A 24,376-nucleotide genomic window follows, 5' to 3' on the forward strand; every position below is an offset into this window, starting at 1 on the left:
CTAGCTGCCAGTTGGAGGTTTTTACACACACACACACACACACACACACACACACACACACACACACGACCTCCTCTACACGAGTCATTAATAACACCTGTTGACCAATCTTCTACCCAAGACAACAAACCTCTCTCTCTCTCTCTCTCTCTCTCTCTCTCTCTCTCTTACGTTATTGACAATTCAGACACGACTACCTGCCATAGAGGAGTGGATTAAGGTGTGACAGGTGTGTGAGTGTTGGTGTAGACTTGAGGAGTGTAAAACTGTCATTCTCGGTGAGGTGAGGTGGTGTAGTGCTGTATACAGAGTACTCATCACCCGGACGCTTTCACACATCTGCCTCGAGGGAAACACACACACACACATGACTCTTCTTACCTCAAAACTAAACGTACCACACGTGTCAATACATTATACACATATGCACCATACACAAACACCACACACACACACAGACCTAGTTTACAGGTTCAGGCCTGGAGGTGTACATTTTACACAGATAACTAATAAGCGTTCTGTCTTCATGTACAGAATCTCAAAAAATTATCTCTCTTCACACTATATGAAACATGCATTTACTTTGGTATATATTTTAACATGAGTAATGAAATGTGTATTTATGTGTTAACGTGGGCGCCTGGAGGTGTGGACACGGACGAGGTGAAGAGTTAGTACAGCGCCCCAGCCTCCACCCCTACAGGAGGAAGCACCAGAGTACCGTGTCAATACCATCTCCTGAGTGACGTGTTAACCAAGTTGCCTCTCTCTCTCTCTCTCTCTCTCTCTCTCTCTCTCTCTCTCTCACATTTTCATATTCGTTTGCCACATCCCCATGAATGAGAGAGAGAGAGAGACCACACACACACACACATATATTTACTTCTCTTCAATCATACCTCTATATACTACTTTTTACAGTCAACTTCCATTAAGTTTAGGTCAAGTTAGCTGAGGATCTAACAGGACTGGGGCCCACTTGACCTTAAACTGTACATCTCGACGTATTAAGAAGCTCTGAGAGTTGTGGGAGGAACTGGGACACGACCGCTACCCTCACAACACCTTCCTGACTCAAGTGTGAAGACTACAGGCCACGGTGATCTGTCTCTCACACTATTATGTACAGAGCGTGGGTGGGGGTGTAGAGGAGGAGGAGGAGCAGGGGAGGGAGGAGGGGGAGGAGGGGGGGTGGAGGAGGGAGAGGAGGGAGAGGGGGAGGAGAGGAGAGGAAGGAGGAGGAATGGGAAGGAGGGTGAAGGATTGGGGGTAGGAAGAGGGGGAAAGAGGAGTGGGAAGGAGGAGGAAGGATATGAAAAAGGAGAGGGGAAGAAGAGAAGGAGGATAAGGAACAAGAGAGGAAGGAAGAGTGGGAAACAAAAACTAAGAGAATGAAAATATTGGAGAGGAGAAGAAGTAGATGGAAGGAAAAAAGAGGAAAGGAGAAAGAACTGGATAAATAGGATTACTGAGAGGATGAGGAAGAGGAGGAAATAGCAAGAAAAAGTAAGGGGTGGGGGGGGGAGGTGGTTATCATGACATAAGCAAAATAACTCCTTTAAAAGAACAAAAATCGCCGAGTCAGCGAAGTATACAGAGCAATACCGTTAACCTCCCGCCAAGTGTCGTTTGAGAGAGAGAGAGAGAGAGAGAGAGAGAGAGAGTCCATCTGTGTCTTGAATTAACAAAACACGTCGATTTAAGCCGTAAAACTAACCAGAGAAAATGGATAAGTATGGTAATATATCTATGGTGTTGGTGTAGTGGACTATAGGCCGCCAGCCACAAGAATTCAATGTTTAACTAAGCTGTGTCAAGATGTGGTGGGCTCCGGGGCGTCCATCTGTGTCTCGTGTCAGTACAGCAGGTCTCACAAGACACGAAGACGACATAAAAGATGGATACTGAGGGTCTTCCCATAATGGTTGTCTCTCTCACATCAGATCTAATAAGTACACGTACAAGTACAGCTACAAGTGCAGGTACACACGTGCAGGTACAGACACAATACAGGTATAGCTACAAGAATAGGCACAGCTACGTATATAAGCACAAGTACAGTTGCAAGTACACAGTGTAGAGTCGGAGCCTGTGGTGTTAGAGGTCTTAGGGGTAAACTCTTTTATTTCATATAATACTTTGATAATGTTAATTTCATATGGCGTTCAACTTTAAGAATTTACTGTAAATTTTACAAATGCCCTACAAACCTTCCCCCTATTTATATTATTACATTAGTATTTTTCGATTATCTTATTCAAAATATAAAATATTTACTTTGTGAATTTACAAATACATTCTGGACGTGTATCCAATTATTCCTATTCAAAACAGTGATGAGGTGTGGGTGGACGAGCCGCCAGGGGAACACTAACTTAACATGGATCGATATAATGTAAACACGGTGGAAAGAACTTCAGAGTATTCATATAAATGTTAGCAGCATAACATTGATCTTTCCTCGTATTGGGCACAACATTACTGTAAACTGGCCTCAACACCTACTGTCTTGGGTCGACATCATATATATTCGTATATTATATGAGATCTATCAAGTAACTCTATAATAGAAATACAAACACTACCGCGAATAATAATAATAATAATGATAATAATAAAACAGACTGAATAACAAGGTAATACCAAAACAAACACTAACTTATCGATGAACAGTGTAATATTCGAGTGTGTTTCTGTGGTGCTAACATAACGTACATATACAGTAAACACGTGAGCGGGACACACACACACACACACACACACACACACACACACACACACACTCTCTCTCTTATAGGGGGAAACACACACACTCTCTCTTATAGGGACACACACACACACACACACACACACACACACACTCTCTCTTACTCTCTCTTATGGGGATTTTCAAGACTCACTTGTGGACTAGTGACATTCAAAAATCTAGAGCTCATATTATGGGACATGCCTCACGCACGTATACGGACTGAAGAAACTGTGACGATTTACTTTCATTTTTGTAAGTTTACTGACCATGACCCTGACACCATATAATATTATGAGATCATTGAGTGAATTTGACTTGTATTAATTAATGTTGGACACCGAATGACCGGCTTTGGTATGTGGCAGACCTCTCGAGCGGTAAAGCAAGGGACACAGCCGTCAGGCAGGAACGTGAGGAACACACACACCGGTAACACTAACCTCATGTTTACAAACAGTAGCTGGCAGGTGACAACAGTTAATTTACAGATCCCAGCAAGGTGTAGACTTTACAAAGAGGGATATTGTCACACCGTAATACAACAAAGGTTTGAGTCGCTCGTACAACACTGCGTCAGCCTAGTAGAATATTCGCTTCCATTGACTGACATTCTCAGTCAGTGATAAAATCAGGCATAGAGCTACTGGCACAGTTATACTTGCATGAAATTTGTCTAACAAAGTCATAATCAATGTATCTAGCAGGTTATGACGACCATCACACGCAATGTTCTCTCCATCAACCTAGATATATTTTCTCTGGTCAGAAACTATCGGTAGTATACGAAGCTGTTGGCGCTGCTAAAATTTCCGGGTTTGTAAAAATTTTAGTCTTACAAGGGAAAACACATTGCAAGGCTAAATTGTTTAAAATAGACGCACTCATAGTATTCATGCACTACTCTTCCTCATCACACCACCACCTTGATAAAACTGGCTGAACTGCAAAATCTATCTTTATTTTGGTCATAATGTCTGGGAAAACTGTGAATAAGTATGTCATCATTCTGGTAATACTGCCGTAGAAAACTAGAAATACATGGGTGGTATACCGTAAGGTTGTGTACAGTGGCGGACAAAATTCCCTTGACACTTGAGGGTCATGTAGGTAGAGGGTTTTGTTTTTATTCCAACGTTCATATACTCTGATTGTTCTTGTTATTAAGGAAATTTTTCATGTTCTTGATAATTTATAATAAAGAGCAGCAGCGTTCACCACCTATAACCAGTCACACCCACGGCCCCACTAGTAGAGACCAGACACTGCCAAAAGTTCTGGGGATTTTAAGCTGTACTTCCCGACACTCGCCTGTCACTCACCAACCTTCACATCCACCAATTAAATAACAGAAAATCGTTGAACCGCGGTCTTGGGTTGAGTGTTCAGTTGAAATATAAACACAATGGGCTATTGGTGTCAAGATAATCATTGGAAACATTTCGACCAATCAGATGGCAGATTATCGTCGAGCTGTGAGAACTGGCGAATCAATTTAAACCTCAAGTATCGTGGGGGGGTCTCCAGTTGTATTATTAAGACAATCTTTTTCAAATTAAGCCAACGGACTGACAAGAGGAGAACACAACCTGAGAACAATTATGTACACTTTAGTTAAACTATATTCATTCTCACTCTAATGGCGTGGTACCAGCCGCCACCACCATCACGTTTATGACTGAAGAAACTATGACCACGAGATGAGTCACTTTCCCAGGCTGGTGAAAGCGTTGTCGTGAGTCAAGGTAATTCGTCAGCATAATGGTTTGAAATTATACCACAGTCAGGCGAAAGTCAACCTTCAATTACAGGTTCATAGAGATGCATCTTGTTGCTTCTCTAATATTACCTAAACCTAAAATACGCAAAACATTCCTTTAGTCAAGTGTCTATTACGTCGAAATTTCTGAAAGTTTATGAATTGGCTCCAAGTTATATGTGAAATAGGAGAAAATCTGCGTAACACAACACCTCCCTGAGGATGCTCTGGTGCAGCTAACGTATACACAGGCTGTCTTTTGGTGGTCATGTTCCCACGTCGACACTTATCAAAGTTCTAGACTAAAACATAAATAAATTAGCAGAAAATAAGTGTTACGACAGTTCCCTCTTAACGTTCTTGTCAGTATACTTTTATTGGTAAACCTTTGACTAGAGCACACAAAACACTCCCTTCGTTACAGCCAATTATTATCTATAAAAAAAATATTAAGTCTTCAACGCATGACTTCACCTTATTCGTTAGTCAGCCGAACATCAACCAATGACCAATTTTCTTGAGATAATTAACAAATAGCAACAAAACTTTACCTACACAAAAACTTTGCCTTCTTTCGTTTAACTTATAAGCAGCTATGTACCAGTACCTGGATTTCACACAAGTTCAACTCTTGGGTCAAGTTTTAAGATATTAAGTACGTATGTAGGTTAACAATAAGCTAATAAGCAAGCAAGCAAGCCAGCAGTATTACCCAGCCTCCATGAAGCTAACCTGCCCAATACAGTGAAGATCGAAGGAAAGACAACATTCTTCAGTACACGAGTTACCACACACATGTTTGGACACAATAATATACAGTACACATACGTTATTTACACGTGTACCCAAAACGCCCCCAACAGTGATAGCGTCTCTGTTCTGTTGAGTGAAGCTGTTATTGACACACAGGCGCCGGTCAGTCTCCAAGGCACAGACCCTTCACCATACTGATAATATAAGACAAGTGGCTGCGAGAAGCAATGGCGAAATATACAGTGGTCTAAATGTCTCGGGTAGATTGGAGGGTGCGGATGACCTTGTTGTGGAGGATGCTGTATATCACGTAGAATCTCCCTGGCCTCCACACCACTGTTGGACACTGTTACACCTCACAGGCTTACACCAATGCTGAAGACACCTAACAACCTTACACTCACAAGTTACAAGTCCACACCAATTTTAAATGCTATGGCACCATACACCCACATGTTACACCTCCACACCAGTGCCGGACACAGATGAATATTTATATAAGTGTGATACTGGACGCGGGCGGCAGATGGTGCAGGCCCCGGACTCCTAACACCTGGTTCACGTGTCGCTATAAATTTGGGCCAAGTTCCTCCTGACTGTAAAATTACGATAATAATCCTAGTTTTTACTATTAAGTGTGAGAAAATCGATTTACTAACTAAATAACAAGACAATATTTAACAACATGTGTGTAAAAAAATAAACTTGTGTGCAAATCTATCCACTATCAAAATGAGAAAATCTATTGACCTAGTAACTTAAATGAAAAATTTATCAAACATCATATGTGAAAATCCATGTATTAAAATGTATGAGAAAATCTATCTACTTACAACATGTATGTGCGGAACAATCTGTCAAATTTACTAAAATATGTGAGAAAAAAATATTTACAACAATTATTACTGCAGGTGGGAGGAACGGACTGAATACACATCAGAGTGGAATGGTCGTACACAGACACACACACACACACACACACACACACACACACACACACACTGATATATTCATTAACTAAATATATCAGCCTTTAAACTATCCACCAGATTACTAACCCAAATATAAGCAACTCCGAGTAGTACCTGACACGTGATGATCCAGGTGAGAAGATACATCCTCCTGTGAGACACCTGTCGTAGATTTATTGTCTATGTGTCACTCATTGGCTGTATATGTATCTCTCACCATCTCTTAGTCTTTTGTCGTGATTGCCATAAGAGTCTCTGTTTCTCTCTCTCTTCGTTACTCTATATGTAAGTCTTCGTTAAAGTCTTTGGTCAATCTCTCTCTCTCCTTCATATTTCCCACCTTTCTCTTCTCCATTTCCTCCTTCCTCGTTCTTCCCTTCCACTCTCCTTTCTCCCCTATCATCCTTTTCTCCATCCTTCCTTTCATTATCCATCTTCCGAACCTCCACATGTTTCTTAATTAATTTGTCTGAGTATTTTTTTTGTCTGCAACACTGAACATGACATCGTGAAGACTTGACAAATGACATGACAGCCTTGACACAACATGCCTATCCCAACACGACATGACAAGGTGACATCATACCAGAACATCGTCGCTTCCCACAATAAATACATCAACACTTACAGCCGTTCACTACACTGTCATAGACACTATCATGCTAAGAGTGAAAACGTTTACTTAGTCATATGGTAATGTTTTGCATTATGTCAAGTCAGGCTGTCATCATGACTTGTTTAGAGAAGTCAGTCATATCTTCAACATCATGTCATATACTGTCATCATGTCTTGCTTAGAGAAGTCATGTCATATCTTCAACATCATGTCATATACTGTTATCATGTCTTGGTTAGAGAAGTCAGTCATATCTTCAACATCAAGTCATACTGTCATCATATCTATTCTCTCATCATGTCTCACTTGTTAGTACAGATTCTCAAAAAGGTTCACACGATCAATATTCCTCACAACAGATGACTTAATAACACACGAACCTGAACGATGTAAACGAAAAAACCCGTATAGATATAACATCATAACGTACAGTCATTACCTACACTAGATACACCCAGTGAACACAACGCTGGGTACACACTAACGCCGAGACCTGTACAGTAAGCTAATTTAGGAGTCTCGGTGTATTGTTGACATTATTTGTGGTTGTTGGTTTTGTACATTAGCTTAAGTTAACACGTTAAGTATATTCTTACATCATCAAATACGAAAATTAATTGTATGAATGTTTGAGCGTCTGGTCACCTAACTTTATTCAACAGCTTTACAAAGAACTGATACTTATAAAAACTTATCACTATTTTTTTTCCTAATGGTAATATATATTTGTGATGGATTTTGATGTACCGTTTACAAGCGAATGACGTCAGCTCTCTCTGTGTCCGGATATTTATGAGGTGACCGTGATGTATGTGTGTGTATGTGTGTGTGTGTGTGTGTAAAGCAACAGACTCGGGAACCTTCGTGTCTGTGTATAATATATCTAAGAGAAGACGAGCGGTCAATCAGCGAGTATCATTATGGACTGTCCGCTAAAACATGGACGGGTGGGAAACTCTTCACCGACAACCTGAATTATGGGTTCTGTTTCTGCCTATCATGGGGGAGGGGGCAATGGGGGGGGGGGGGGGGGGGGGACTTAACTCCTCTTGATATACAGTAATAATGTACCTCTCCTCTCCCTCCCTCCCTCCTCTCTCCTCCATTACCTCACCTCACCACCAATTCCCCAGCATGATCAGGTGAAACTTCTGGTGGTAGTGATGGTGGTAACAGTAGTGCCAATGGTAGTAAGGATAATGGTGATGGTGCTGAAAACTGTGGTGATAATGGTGGTTGTTGTAGTGGTGGTGGTGGTGGTAGTGATGGTGGTAACAGTAGTGCCAATGGTAGTAAGGATAATGGTGGTTGTTGTAGTGGTGGTGGTGGTAGTAGTGGTGGTGGTAGGGGCGCCAGATGGTACAGGAGAAGACGAGGACGCTCTCCCATACACATTTTCCATGAATGTCACCTGATCTCACGGTGACCACCAAGCTGTCACCTGCACGATTCACCAAGACGAGTCACTTGGACGAGTCACTTGGACGAGTCACCTGGGCGAGTTATCAAGTACCTAAACCTAAAAGTGTCACTACGTACCTGAAATCACCAGGTATCTAAGAGTCTCCAAGTACCACCAATATCTATGAGTCACCAGGTATCTAAAGGTCACTAAGTACCGACACGAGTCACCAGGTATAAATGACGACTCACCAGGCGGTTTCTCCTCCACCTGGTTTTGACGTGAATAAATTACAGGTGTTGTTACTCCTGAAAGCAAAACCTATTCACAGTATATACTCTCTCTCTCTTTTTCTTCGTATTCATCTCCCGTAGTCAAACATACACACCTCTATGGCACCTCCGACCAATATGACACACTAGGCCATTACAGCACCCTGCAACTATTTTTTACCATTATGCCACTGCACCATTATCTAACCACCTACGCCACCATGGAACATTAACCATTGTGGATTGAGTGGATTATAGTCTCAGCACCATTAACACAGTAAATCCCTGCACCACTATAGCTCAACCCTCTACAGCCACTACAATATGTCACTACCTAAATTATATTATACTGTACATTGTATTAGGAACATATAACAAAATCACTGTAGATTATAGAAGAATTTACCTATCATACGGTATCTTCTAATATTAGTATAGATTATAGAGGCGGGTTATCTTACAAGGTGTCCTAGTATCAAATAACAAAACCTCTGTAGATTATACGTGGCGTAATATTTCCTATCAATTATACTGTAGATTATATTAGTCTTAATATCTTACACAATGTCTTAGTATAACAAGATCACTGTAAATTATAGGAGTGCCTTTATATATCACACAGAAATATCTCAGTAATCACCATTTATACAGCGTCTAAACATCATTAAACCCATCACTGTAGATTATAGCCACATCTTGCCCTTCCCACCTTAACACGTCAGCTGCTGGTCATCACAATTACCAAGACATGACGCCGGTGCTGGCATTAAGCACTATTCGTCACGATTTCACGTAGGTTCTTCAAGGACCTGTTGAGTCACCTGAGGTGGTGGCTAGGTGAAGGAGGGGAAAGGGAGCGGAAGAAGTTAGGGAGGGGGAAAGTTTATTTATCCACAGAAGCAAAGGAATTTAATGTACACACACACACACATCTTAATCATAGAACTTGCGCAATCTTGGAATCCTGTGGGGGCTATGGAATGAACAATTTACAACCAAAAATCACGCTACTGTTTTTAGGTCAGGTCAGAGTGACGCAATGCAATCACTTTTCTATCTTTTCTCGTTCAACAACAAGCAGGTACCATAATTATTTCACCGACTAACTCACTCATAACTGACTGACTTGTCCACTAACTCATCCACCCAAATCGAACACCCACAACAACAGGTTTGTCCTGGGGAGGGGTGGTAACTGGTAACTACGTCCAGTGTGGCCTTAAACTGGTTGTCATCATATATAAACAACAGATATCACCTAAAGGGACGACTGATTCGCTAACAGTAATACAGTAATGGACGAGTCACAGGCAAAATAAAGTGGACTCTTAAGGTGCCTGAGAGCCAAGAATTATGATTCGTGATAGGAATAAAAGGTGTTGTAAGAGTCAATAATAATCATCAAGCAGGCATGTACTACCACCAGAAACCGTGACAGTAACAGACAACACAGGTCAAGTAGTATAATAATACTTACTGTGACCATAACCTAGATTGCATGGACCCACTCAGCAGTTCCCTGGCTGTTGTTGTCAACATGGATCACACCGTAGAGTCATGACGACACCGGATGAGAGCACGTGCCAGGCGTCTGTCCATGCTGTCAAGTGTACCAACACAACACGCCCTCCGTGTCACTGTTTTCCCACGATTACTGACATTCCGCTCCGCCAGCCAATGACAGTATCCCGCGGACACACACACGATCTTGGGCTGAATTTACACATGGTGGCACATGACTTACGTCGTCACACTCAGTAAACAGCAGGAAGTTTGAGTGTCGCCGACCACACAGGTTACTCAGTCCTGGATACGACTCGCGTACACCCAAACCCTCCCCCTTAGTCCACGAGTGAGTACTGCTGCCTCACGTCCCGCCGCTAACAACCACTTCCGGACCATCACCACCTCCCTCACGTGCTCCACACCACCTTACTCACCTACTCTAGATTGCCACACCACAATAGTCTCACTTATTCCCACGGTTTTGTCGAGCTGTTAACAATCGCCTTTTTCTTCCGTAATCTATTGTTTTTCTTGAGCTAAGTCGGCTTTCAATCTTTTTTCCTGATATGTGACTGACAGCAACTGTTTTTTTCCAAGATAAAAAGAAAAGAAAAAAAACCTGAGAGGGAGAGAGAAGTGGAGTAACTCTTAACACACTTCCGTCTAGATAGTGGCAGGTGGCTGTAACACACATACCAACAAGAATTAGGTCTGTTACGAGTCAAGGCTGGTGAAGACGCCCCAAGGTAGAGAGTTACAGGTGAGGACAAACACCCCAGGAAGACCCACTGCCAGCTGCACTAACATGGATGAACACGGATGACCCTTACTACCACCACAGACACGAGTTTTTCTGGTGGTTGTCAGGTTTACAAACATTGTTGACACTTTGGAGATTTTTCCACAGTCTACAGAGGTGACCCGAAGCGGCCACCACTAGGTGGTGCCTCAGGCGCCGCCACCACCAGCCACCACTTCAATAGTAATAACACAAGTAACAGCGCTACTGGGTCAAAGTGCCTATTAACAGGTACTGTCTTCCTACATACGGCCTTCTGATTGTTCTTTTATTATTATTATTATCAGTAGTAGTAGTAGGACAATTATCATTATTACCGTGATACGAATATAAACAAGCGCTACGGTTTTGGACAAGGCTAATTAAACGTAAAGAATGTTAAAATGTTCGCTTGTTACAGAATAAAGAATTAGTGTGTGTGTGTGTGTGTGTGTGTGTGTGTGTGTGTGTTCCCTCATCCTGCGTGAGCTGAGGCTTGAGGGTACAACAGGCCAAATGACTTTTTTACACACACACACGCACACACACACCCCTGTGGTTTTCTCACACTGATTAAAATTCACCACACGTGAAGAGTTTTCCCCGTGAAGACCGAGGTGGGAGAGGAGAGGGAGAAGAGAGAGGCGGGGCAGGGAGGAAAAGAGGAAAGTGTGGGGGGGGAAGAGGGATAGAGTGGAAGGGAAGGGATGGGAAAAAAGGGTCAGCCTCAAGGATAACTCGACAGTATTCTGAGCACGTCCTTCCCTCCCTTCACCACTTACCTCCTCCCCTCTTACAATGCTTCCCATTACTTCCCCCCCTGGTGCATCCCCATAGTTCCCCATCCCCCAGCTCCCCCTTCCCCCAGCTCCACCCTCTCCATTCCCCTCCCCCCGAGCATGGCCCTAGTACACCAGAATAAGACACGAGAAATGGCCATCACCATCCTAGTGTGGCCGAGATAACTTTGTGGCCGTAATGAGGCGTGAGGGAGGGAGGTGAGGTGATGGAAATGAAGGAGTGAGGAGGGATAATGGAGATAGAGGAGGGGTGATGGAGAGGAGGAGTAACAGGCCTAAATTAACCCCTAAGCTAGGGTTCAGTCTTAGTGGCAAAGTTAAATTAGGCTGAGACCCACTAGTACAGAGGTCTATGGGAACATGGGTCTGTTCTGAACATGGGTCCATTACAACATGGGTCTATCAGAACTGGGGTTCATTATAACATTGGTCTATCAAAACAGGGGTCTATCAGAACAGGGGTCCATTAGAACTGGGTTAGTCTAGCACCGGGGACCCCATATGACCTAAAACCTTGAAATATGGTCCAAAGGTCCTCATGGCAAAGTATTTATAGTCCCTTATTTCACGACATGTTATTTATACTATTATTCATGACGACGCAGTTACGGTGTTGGTCAGATCACTCGGTAGACGTTGTTAAGGTCGCTCACTGGACGGCTCTTCTAGTATGGCAGATTCACCTCTACTTCAACCTGGCTAAGTGACGCGAAACTTAGTGAGTACTACTTTATTATGAAATTCCAGTGTGTGTGTGTGTGTGTGTGTGTGTGTGTGTGTGTGTGTGTGTGTGTGTGTGTGTGTTCAGTTTGTAAGTGTGTCCAGTATGGGTGTGTCCAATATGCATGTGTGTCCAGCATCTGTTTCCAATATGTATGAGTGTCCAATACAAAAGACAAACAAACAGACAGACACGATAAACACACACACACACACACACACACACACACACACACACACACACACACACACACCTAATACAAGACAGAGAAACAGACAGACACAATAAACAGACACACAGACCTGATAAAAGACTAACAGACATAACCGATAAACAGAGCACCATAAGAGAGTCCAAAGTTTGCTGAGCACAAGAATTTATCTCATTCAATGACAAACTCTGCTGTTAATTAAGGCTTAGTCAACAGGTGTTGCATGTTTAGTGTGACAGATGGACAGACACAGATAGCAGCACGCTCACCTTGAATCCCGTAATTACTCTTCAAGCAACAACAACAACAACAACAAAAATTCCAGCAATCAGGTGAGGACCAGTTGATGTTTGGCGGAAGTCAGAACACCTACAGCGTGCAGCAGACATTAGAAAGCCTGGGCGGAAGACCAGGTAAGAGAAAAGACAAGTATGTATTCTTGGTTGAGGTGAAACTCTGCTAGTTAAAGAAAGGACTATGTGGTTATTTTGATGAGATATCGTCAGTTAACGACTTGAAGCCGACTGCCACTTGTTGGTCGCCGCCAGCAGTACCGTCAGCTGAGCCTCATGCAATAAGGCGCCTGCTATTGCTGTTGCCAGAACCACTGTTTTCATATTTATGACTTACAAGCAGACTTCTCCGGGCGGTGACAAGCACCAGGGCTGTAAAATTTAATTCGTGCCAACTCTCTTTCTCGCCAAATTCTATCCATAAGGTTTCCCACCATATTCGCCCTAGTCAGTCATGTCCCGCCAAATCATTCAGTAATATATAAATACCCGGGAGTATTACGGTGAAATGACCACTGACGCACCCATGGCCCTCACACTCGACCTCAGCGAGAAAATGGAAGAACACTTAGGCCACGACACTTTATAAGGTACAATACAGTACACCAGGGAGCACCAACCAAGGAGGCTGGGGAAATAGTCCGACTGTCCTGATAGAACCTAACACTCATTCTTGGGGTCCAGCTCTAAAGGGTCCCATTCTACCGGATCTGATACTGATTACGTCCGTTTAAAACAGGTTAAGAGTTTCCGGGAAATGGGCTAAAGGTGCCGAGTTTAAGGTCCAAATTAGATGCGATTTGAGAACCTGACTGAACTTAAAGTAAGCTAATCTAATCTACCCAAACTTAAGGTAATCTACGGTAATCAAACCAGACTTTCCTTATTCTTAACCTTTACCTACCCCACCTTATCCCAATCTAACTAAACCTATCTTAATCTAACTAAAATTAACTTAATCCAACCAAACTGAATCTTACATAACCTAATCCTCGCCTACAACGCCTCGAAACTGAGTAGAGACCAAGACAAGGAAGCCCAGAGAGGCGTAGTGAGAGGAACACTACCCAGCGACCAGCCACAGGAACAGGTGAGGCGGTGTAGGTGTGTCAGCCGCTGGAAAGGATAACTGAGGGAAATCGTTTATTCTGGCCACAATAGACAAACAAAATAAGTTTCAAAAGTTGTCTACATCAGCGACTGTGTGTGGTGAGGTGTTCGCTACGAATTTGAGTGTACGGCAGAATGTGGTATATTCACCATGTAATGATCATTGTACTGTACATCAATCTACAGTGGGCATGGACACCACATTCTCCAGTAAGCTTGTACACCAGAGCGTGATATGAGCATGAACATCACACAGAGGGACATATGGAGCGTGCAATGAGCATGAGAGTTTGTACACTAGGGAGCATGTGGTGAGGCAACACAGTTTCACCTTGCTTGTGGTTCAGTCAGGCGTTCAATATCAGGAAAAGACAGGAGCTCTGAATCAGGTCCTAAAAGACAGGAGGTCAGTCAGGTGCTAACAGACAGCAGGTCAGTCAGGTGCTAACAGACAGGAGGTCAGTCAGGTGCTAACAGACAGCAGGTCAGTCAGGTGCTAACAGACAGGAGGTCATAATAAAGTGTTAACAGACAAGAGCTCACAGCCAAATGCTTACAATCAGGTGCTCACGGACAAGTGTTTAGTCACGTGTTTACTGTCAGTTAGGTGTTCACTGTCAGCTGCTCACAGTACGGTGTTCTGTCTGATGCAAGCGTTCGAGTGCTCAATGTAACGTGCTTATAGGTATTTACATGTACTCACGATCAGGTGCTCTGTAGGTGTTTACAAATAACAGTTTAACTCTTATGATATTACTCTAGAGGTGTGTGTGTGTTACTCTGGGGTTCAAAAGCAAGTGCACTTGCATTTGAAGATGTATTTGCATTTAAATGAGGAATTACCATAATTTACTTGCATTTGTACTTATATTTAAATATAAAACACTTGCGTTTACAATAAAATACAGGAATTATATTTCCAACTTTGCTTCTATTACTAATATTAAAATCTCACAAGGTCAGTGGACACCTGGCTGTCACTTGTTCTTATAACATAACGTCGGCAGTGACTGAGAGGATTATGAAAGCTCTCGCCTCATCCCGACCCATCGCATTTGATAAATAGTAAAACACTGACATTTGCATTTAAATCCAGTAGTGTTTGACAGCATTAGAATTTAAACTAATTTAAAACACATCCACTACATCCAATATGTATCAACATACGCTCATCCAAGCTCACCTACCCAACACATCTCTATGTACGACCCACAACACACACATTGTGCTATTTAATGGTAATATAAGAAGTCATAATCTGGTTTAGTTGTTTGTATATCTTGTTATTTTCTACAATAACAACAACACTATCTATCATAATACTGTAACAATAATAATAACAACAACAACAACAACAACAACAATAATAATAATAATAATAATAATAATAATAATAATAATAATAATAAGATGATGATGATGATGATGATGATGATGATGATGATAAACTAATTTGCATATATGTTTAAAAAATAATGTAGACACTCAAACATACCAAAATCGCCTTAAAGACTCGACAACACAACAATATTATTGAACTCTTAAAGTAAACATACTTGTCACAGGTAGGGGAACTGACCACCTCATGACCGCTGGTGCGTCAAGGAGGTGCGGGCGACGCCAGGCACTCACACGCCAGAGCCAAGCACAAGCATTCACACACGGGGTTAAGGCAAAAACTGAGATTTCTACAGAGCAGATCTGTGTATTTATGTGTGGCGCCGCGCACGCGCGCACACACACATGACGACCACCCTCACACTTTCGCCTTTACACTCACCACGCACTACCCCCCCCCTCTCTCTCCACCCTCATACACCCACCACCATCTTACACCCACCACCCTCATAAACCCACCACCACCCTCATACACCCACCACCACACCCACCACCACCCTACACCCACCACCACCTCATACACACACCACCACCATCATACACCCATCACCCTCATACACCCGCCACCCCTCATACACCCGCCACCATCATACACCCACCACCATCATACACCACCACCATCATACACCCACCACCATCTTACACCCACCACCATCATACACCCACCACCCTATACACCCACCACCATCTTACACCCACCATCCTCATACACCCACCACCACCATCATACACCCACCATCCTCATACACCCACCACCATCATACACCCACCACCACCCTCATACACCCTCAACCCTCATACACCCACCACCATCATACACCACCATCATCATACACCCACCACCATCATACACCCACCACCACCCTCACACACCCACCACCCCATACACCCACCACCATCACACCACCATCATACACCCACCACCATCATACACCACCATCATACACCCACCACCATCATACACCCACCACCATCATACACCCACCACCATCATACACCCACCACCATCATACACCCACCACCCTCATACAGCCACACACAGCAAAATGTCATAACACACAAGAACAAAACTACCAAAGCACTCATTACCATTACCAACATTATCATTACTCCTACTGTTATTGTCATTACCAGCCATTACAGAACAATTATGCATGAATATTACTAAATCCGCATTCATGGAAAGTTTATGACGTCACTGACCAATGTTTACATCTGCCAGGTGTTGGACCACTCCGGCCAACACCTGAACGATATGCAGAACTCAAGACACACGCATTATGAGAGTTTAAGTAATTCTTATGTAATAATTAGTATTGATGTAGTGGATATGTAAATTTCCCTCAGCTAGACACTAATACGCGAACGTCAACGGATTATATAAAAGGCCAAATTGTCATCTGAAAGTCACACAAGCAAACACATATTACGCCCTCCAAGACACATACACACAGGCAGGCAGGAATGCACCTACACACGCCGCCCTACAATATATATCAGTTTATCCACCACACACACACACACACACACACACACACACACACACACACACACAAGCCCGGATGACCTGATTACAAAGTCACCCCCTCCGGCATAACATACATACACACACCTAACCGGACGTTCAGTATTAAGTCATTACACCAATAGAAACGTCAAACAGATTTAAGTAGAAGTTTAAGTATAAGAATAAGTACACTAAAAACTGATGTACAAATAGGTTGACGTACAAAGAACTCAAGTATAAGTTCATTTAAGTAGATATAAAGTGTCTTCCTTATCAGGTACACAAATTCCCAAAGCGTAAGAATGTGAAGACTGGGGGCTATTAGGGGTGGGGGCTATAATAACTGGGGGCTATTAGGGGTGGGGGCTATAATAACTGGGGGCTATTAGGACTGGGGGCTACAAGGATTGAGGGTTATTAGGAATGAGAGCTAAAAGGACTGAGGGCTATTTAGGACTGGGGGCTATTAGGACTGGGGGCTACAAGGATTGAGGGTTATTAGGAATGAGAGCTAAAAGGACTGAGGGCTATTTAGGACTGGGGGCTATTAGGACTGGGGGCTAAAAGGACTGAGGGCTATTTAGGACTGGGGGCTATTAGGACAAGGGGCTAAAGACTGGGTTCTATTTGATCTACAACCAAACCAAAAGGGCGCTGTCAGGTGATAGAAAGTAAGGTAATGTAACTTAAACCAAAACCAACACCCCAAGTATGGCAACATTACAAAGTTACAGTGTAAACATTACGATACGATACAGTCAACACGGTGCAAGGTAACACTGTAATGCGGTCTTGTAGTGTGACGCGAAAAACTGAATAGCTATACAAGGAGACATTTGTAACGTAACGCAGCTGTATAAAGATGAAAATATGTACTCGTATAATAACGTCATATATCTCAACACATTCCGGAATGGTACATGTTACGGTGATGTGACGCGACAGCACATCACTTCAACACACACACACAAACTCTCTCTCTCTCTCTCACCAGCTTGCCCACCCGCGTAAATAGGAGCAATAAATTCATCTCCCGTCAGTGAGTGAGTGAGTCAATCAGAAATAAAGTAAGGCACAGAAACTACCGGCACAGCTGACAAAACCAAGCAGGATAGGCCACTTACTGACGCTGGGTCAAGAGACTTTTTAAACAATTCACTTGTGTGGGCTTTCTCTCTCCGCCTGTTGCTGTCATAAAGAGATAACTCTGGACAGTTTCTCTTGTGGCTGTCATATTCACCAGCTTTCTAAAGTGATGTGACGGAGCTCATGTTTATATTGGAGGCAGTGATTATATTTACTAGTGGAGTGCTGGTGGAGGCGGTGTTGGGCTACTTCAGTGTTGTATAGGACGGACACACACACTGGGTACACAAAACCAAACATGAACACATACTTAGACCAACACGGAATATATAAAAAATAACGCTAACATACACAAACACATGGAATATAGATAATGTACATACACAAACATGGAAAAAACAAAAAACGAATTTATTGAAACGTATACAAACAAGAACTATCGTAACACCGCTTAAATGTGTACTGTCTGACACACATATACCAACAGCCACCATTACCGTCACTAACAACAATGATCAACAACCACTACCAATTTATCAACCCGTATCAAGACGGATCAACTACCAACCAGTACCAAAACAATCAACCACCATGGCCAACCTCACCACCACCCTCACATAACCCCCAAGATATCGTTAGTGTTAAATCATCAGGTGAAATAAACTGGGGCTAATCTTCAGGCGATTCCTTGAAATTCTTAAATTCTCACAAATTCTTATCAAAATGGTGTCCTTAAGAAAAAAAAAATCCAACAATTTTCTAAGACACAAAACTGTACACCCAAAAATAACAGGGTCGCAGTGATGGACAGTCGGTGCTCAGCTTGAAGTTCACGGACACACTGTTATATTTATTGTTTACTGCTTGGTCTGGATCGCCTGTCTGCTGCAGGTGTTCTCTTATGACTGGTATGAGTAACAGTGATCCTAGACCCGGCGAGGCCTTAAGTGTACCTGTAGTCAGGAAACATCTGTGTCATGTTTCACCCAAATCCGCCCAATAGTGTTTAAGACGATCACGTAAGCGCTTATAAAATAATAATGACTGGCCCTCATGCTTGAGAATGGCCGACCGTAGGGCCATCTAGGCGTAAATTGGTTTAAGATGAAGATGTTGCCACCGACATAACAAATACACCCTGAGTTAACGAGATGCATGAACCCAATGTCAAGGAATAGTCCGAGAAGATCGGACAACTCGTCAACTGCACTGGCTAACCATTACCCCAGAATACGATCCGCAAATCGATTAACGTCCAGGTTCCCAATTACTGCTGGGTAGACAGAGGCAAATGGCGTAAAGAAACTTGCCCATAGTTTCACCCTGCCCGGGGATCAAACCCGAATTCACTGGCTTGCGAGTTGGGCATGCTGACCATTACACCATGGGTCGGTAAGTGTTTACTGGTGGAAAGACGAGCAGATGCAACCAACAACCAGAGACTTAATCAGAGTATCCTGCGCCTATCTGAGGGTTGGCGACCACAGTCCTCCACTCTAAACATTCTCAGGCGGTTTTTACCAATCCTCCATCCAAGATTTTGTATCTCTCTGGGGACCCAGTTATTAATTTTATTCATCCATCCGAGTCTCTGCCTTCCCCTGGCCCTCCTACCCTCAACTTTACCCATTAATATTTCTGTTATCTCCAAATCCCCAATTATATGACCACAAGCTTTATCACGTTTCATTTTGCTTACAGCTACCGCAACTTCTGATTCCTTATCAAGTTTTCAGTGTACGTATAGTTCGTCCACATACTCTGTGCACCTCTCGTTTACTTCTTCTGCCTCAAACAGGTCATTGCCTTTGCTTTTAATAGCCCCCCCACACACACACAGACCCTCCTCGGTAGACCTAGACTCGCGAAGGATGACTAACACAAGACACAGACAGACAGGTGAATGATGCACTTAAGAAGTTCATTCTACCACCGCTACCCCCTCGAGTGGTGTTAACTGCCCACTACGCCATCTAACGGTCTAACATCACGTTTAGGAATGTATACTAAGGATTAAAATATATAAATACACTGAAACAACTGTAAACGCCTTGTTGGAAAACGATTTAATTTAGAAAACAATCATCTATTTCAATATTATTTTTTTGAACGTATGGAGACGAGAGGAAGAGTGGCGATGAGGGGAGAAGAGGAGAAGAGGTAAATACAGGAATGAGATGAACGGTACAGACAGACGAGTCATCCCTGGTGTGGTAGAGAAGAGACCGCCACTCATAACTAAACACAAAGTCATTAGTCTCAGTCTTCATGCCGCCACTACCGCCTCAGATGCTTCAGATATATCTCTCGGTATAAATAATTGCTGAAAACACCTTAAATAAACTAATAAATACATACAAAATTGGGTGTTGGTGTTGTTACGAGTTGGGGATTTAGAATATAGTTAAAAGTCTACCCAGATCCCAACAGGCAACAACAATAAAAAAACAAAGACAATCGGACTATAAAAGGGTAGACAAAGGATGCGAGTTTTTGTTGTGTATAATAAAGTACCATAAATTCCTTAACAAAATATTCAGCTTCTTATAAATTACCCTTAACCATACTTAACCTAAACATAAGCAACATTGGCTAAACAGTATATACATATTTATACAACATTCGGAAGCAAGTGGACGTGGGGAGGCAATATAAGATTACAAAATACTCAAGTGCAGTGCTGAGATGGCTGACGAGTAAGGATGAGTATTGAAGAAGATGGTAGGTAGTCACTGTGCCATAGGTTTCCAGGATAGGTGATCCTAGTGTGGTCACTTCTCAGAATGAACTGAACTTTCCTCGATCTGGAGCTCATGATTCGACTTGGAGGAGGTGATGCAACAACCAGGATATGGAGAAGGGAAACCCCGGAGTGGTGACTAAGACCGTTGCTCGTGGTGCTGGGTAGGTAGATCATGACAATAGATGGCGTGGTTCGTAACAGTGTGTAGAAAGACATCAACAGGACGATAATCGATGAAGCGCAGTGATACATTATAACATCAACCAGACGTCAAGTGTAGGTGGAAGGTGGCCACACCCAGTACTCACCTCAAACTGTGCACCAAAGACGTGTTAAACACAATAAAGTGCTCGACACCCTGCACACGACTGTACTGTACAAGCACATGACAAACACCAAATTAATTCGAATGGTAAAAAAAAAGTGTTAGCGTGTTTGACCCCAACACATATGGTCTACCTGGACAAACACTGGGCAGTCCGTAGCCTCTTAAGTAATGAAACACAAAAGAAAATTAAGTTCATAATATCTAATAGTCTTGTCTAAGTATATAAACTATAAACATTTAGTGAACAGTGACATAAGCATCCTGGCTGTCGAAAAACCTGAATCTTCATCAGCGATATTTAAATTAAAATCCAATCACGTTTATCTATACTGTATTACCCAACAAGCAGTTCTACGGCCAAACATAGGGACGGACCCCTCTCCTATATTCTCTGATAATGATAACGTATCTTTAAGCCCAATATTAATAACGCATTTTCCCGCTAAGATCATTATCCGTCATGCTATTACCTTCCCAAAACAAATTTCATAAATACTATTAAAACACAGTCTTCCGTTCATCAAAGGTGTGCTGACCACTTTCTTGTCGTCCCCATATACAAATACATATAATTTCAGTCAATTTGTTTAAGATAATTATAAGTTACCTATATTAAGAACAGCTATTTAATTAATTTTCAGTCATTAGAGTAATTCACCAATTAGCCTCATGATAAAGGCTGAAGTTGCCAGGATGTGACAGGTGGCAGGAGAGTTTGTCTGGCGACTTTTTATAAATGTTTTGTTTTTATGTCGAGATATGATTCATTATTTTTTCAAGTTTCTATTCATTCTAATAAAAATACAAACAATAATAGTGTAAAAGTGGGAAACTGAATAACTGTAATATCAACGTCTAACATAACAACAGGTAGTAGGCAGCTATCAAACAGGGAGGTATTACCGCCTGGGAAGATATTGTATTGTCTAATGGTAGACGCAGGTTGCTGACCAGAATTTCTCTCATTTACACACAATTGCAGGGTTTCAATTGTTTCTCTTACTTTGCCAACATAAAATACATATATCGTGTCTCACTATTGATCTCTTTTTTGGGGGGGATTCTTTATTAATATTATATTTTTATTTAATATTTTGTATAATGTTTTTATTAATTTTTATTAATTATTATTGTTGTTTTATTATTTTCACCCCCAGGCCCAAAATGATCAATATCAAAGGTGACACCATACTGTTAATGAACCGGATGTGTGTACTGGAGACGTTAATAGTGTATCTATGGCAGCAAAAATTACTAGTCAATTGAGCTGTGACCCATACAAGTTGACCTTCAATATACAAAAATTTCACCTGTATCAGCAAGACATAACAACCCCTTCAAACCAGAATTATTGTCATTGTGATCATGCACCCTACATGATAACATTGACATCCTTTACACCATTCACGGCGGCCCAGTACAGACCTGGGTCTGTCATTTAGAACATTGCCACTGACCTGTCTCTGAGTGTTGCTTGTACCTGTGAGCGTCCCTGCGGCTAATGCGGCCTTGGGCGGAGTCACGGACGTCCAGGGGTGTCCTGCGGGCACTGGCTGCCCTCTGTACGTTGCTGATATGGGTGTGACTGCCGGGTCGCGTACCCCTGCCCTGGGGCTTACCCCTCACCCTCACATCCTCCACGGTGCCATGTCGTCCACTGCTGTTGTCTAGGACGGCCATAGGGCGCCGCCCATCGCCCTCCGTAACATTGTAGCGCCTTTGTGGGCTGCCGTGACCACGTGTGGGGGAGGAATGGGCTCGCCCGTTGTATTCGTGCAGTCCAGGCTGGTGTTCTTGGCTCATCGGTGACGTAAACAGGTGATTCTTGAGTTCTATCCTGGTGATGGACTGTGAGGCCCAGTGGCAAGTGTCACACGACTCGCACGAGGTGCACACTGCCTGGCGAAGGTCCACGTGGTCCTCGTCCACCACCACCACCTCCACGCCCCCGAACGACCCGCGTCGCGACCCTGCATTTGCGGAGGCGCTGCGACCCCGCCGGGGACTGTACCGTCGCGTGGGGTCCGGGGTGTAGCAGCGCTCGTCCTGGGAACAGCAGGGACCGTTCCCACCACAGCACCGGTCATACTGGGAACAGCACGCCTTACCGCCCACCCGCGCCTCACCCAACATCTTGAGGGCGTGTGGGTGTTTGTGGGCGTCAGACAACTGCAGCTCAGGCGTGATGCGGTAGTCGTCGCTGTATGAGCCACTGCGGGAGGCTCTCGGCTTCTCCCTGGGTTCAGGCTTTACACCCCTGCGACCCCACCGACCCATCAGTACACCTGCACAACAGTAATGACACAACACCACTATACACCAATGCCACAACACAGTAACGCCTCTGGCACCACTACACACTGGATGCACGTCATGAGGCAGAGGCAGTGAACCACACAAAACACAACAGACAGGTGAGCCACGAGCGCATGTGGATGGTTGAAGGCGTAATGACAGGCGTGTGTGTCTAACCCCCGCGCACGCCTAGTTCCGCCCACCCACGCCAAGCCCCACCCATACACACTAAACTCCGCCCATTCACGCCAAACTCCGCCCACCTGACGGCAAAATTCAGCAGCATGCGGATTAAAAGATTGCATTATAATACCAAATTACTTACGATTACCTGACAACAACAAGCACTCGTAAGACTGTTATTAAAGGCAATCAACCAGAGAGCCTCACCATGAAAGGGAGTCTGCGAACAAGACCACGTAAACATCTCGCTAAAATAGGTCACACGTTCAGCTTACATCACACAGTACAGGGAGAGGAAGTGTTACCTGCCATCACTCTCAATCATTACGACAGTATGGTAAAGATGTCTCAGGCGCGCACTCTTATTTATTCATTATTTTGGGGGGGTCACAAAAACCGCATTTATTAACAGAATGCAAATCAGACGGAGGAACAGTTTCGAATTTATTTATAAACTAGACCGTGGCATCTGTACTTGGGCTAAATAACAAACCACCGGTGAACCTTATCTAATCGTGGCAGTAAAACAACAAGTTATGTCGAGTTATGGTCCAGAAAATATTACTGGAACAAAATGAAGGTAAATAACATATCTCTCGAGGTGCTTTCCTTGGTCCTCCACCGTTTTATATGCGTGTATTACATTTTTTTATTATAAATTCCGAATAAAGAGACAGCCAAGCGTGCGACACAAACCAACCAAATATAACCTAACCTAACCAATTTAACTTAACCTAACCAATTTAACATAACCTAACCAATCTATCTTTACCTAGCATGAGATTTCTAAACCTAACCTGATCAATTTAACTTATATTTATCAAGTCAAGATTTGGTTATTTGGTGTCGCCTCTTGTCAGATATGTCTTAACGTCCGTGTTCATCATCAACAACACAT

General features: G+C 43.1%; 1 protein-coding gene across 2 annotated transcripts in view; it reads right to left on the reverse strand.

Annotated features, from left to right (window-relative positions):
• Positions 1-23,434, reverse strand: part of LOC121868616 (tyrosine-protein kinase ABL1-like) — a 55,441-nt gene extending 32,007 nt beyond the window's left edge. The window contains exon 1 of one of the 2 annotated variants that reach the window (XM_042369435.1): positions 22,458-23,434. In XM_042369435.1, the coding sequence (XP_042225369.1) occupies positions 22,458-23,277 (820 nt within the window). In that variant the 5' untranslated portion in view covers positions 23,278-23,434. Of the gene's footprint in view, positions 1-15,494; positions 15,606-22,457 lie in introns of those variants that run through there. The other variant, XM_042369436.1, reaches the window with a different exon arrangement.
• Between the last annotated feature and the right edge of the window lie 942 nt (positions 23,435-24,376).

This window comes from Homarus americanus, unplaced genomic scaffold (genome assembly GCF_018991925.1).
Source record: "Homarus americanus isolate GMGI-L3 unplaced genomic scaffold, GMGI_Hamer_2.0 scaffold59495, whole genome shotgun sequence".
Taxonomy (NCBI): Eukaryota; Metazoa; Arthropoda; class Malacostraca; order Decapoda; family Nephropidae; genus Homarus; species Homarus americanus.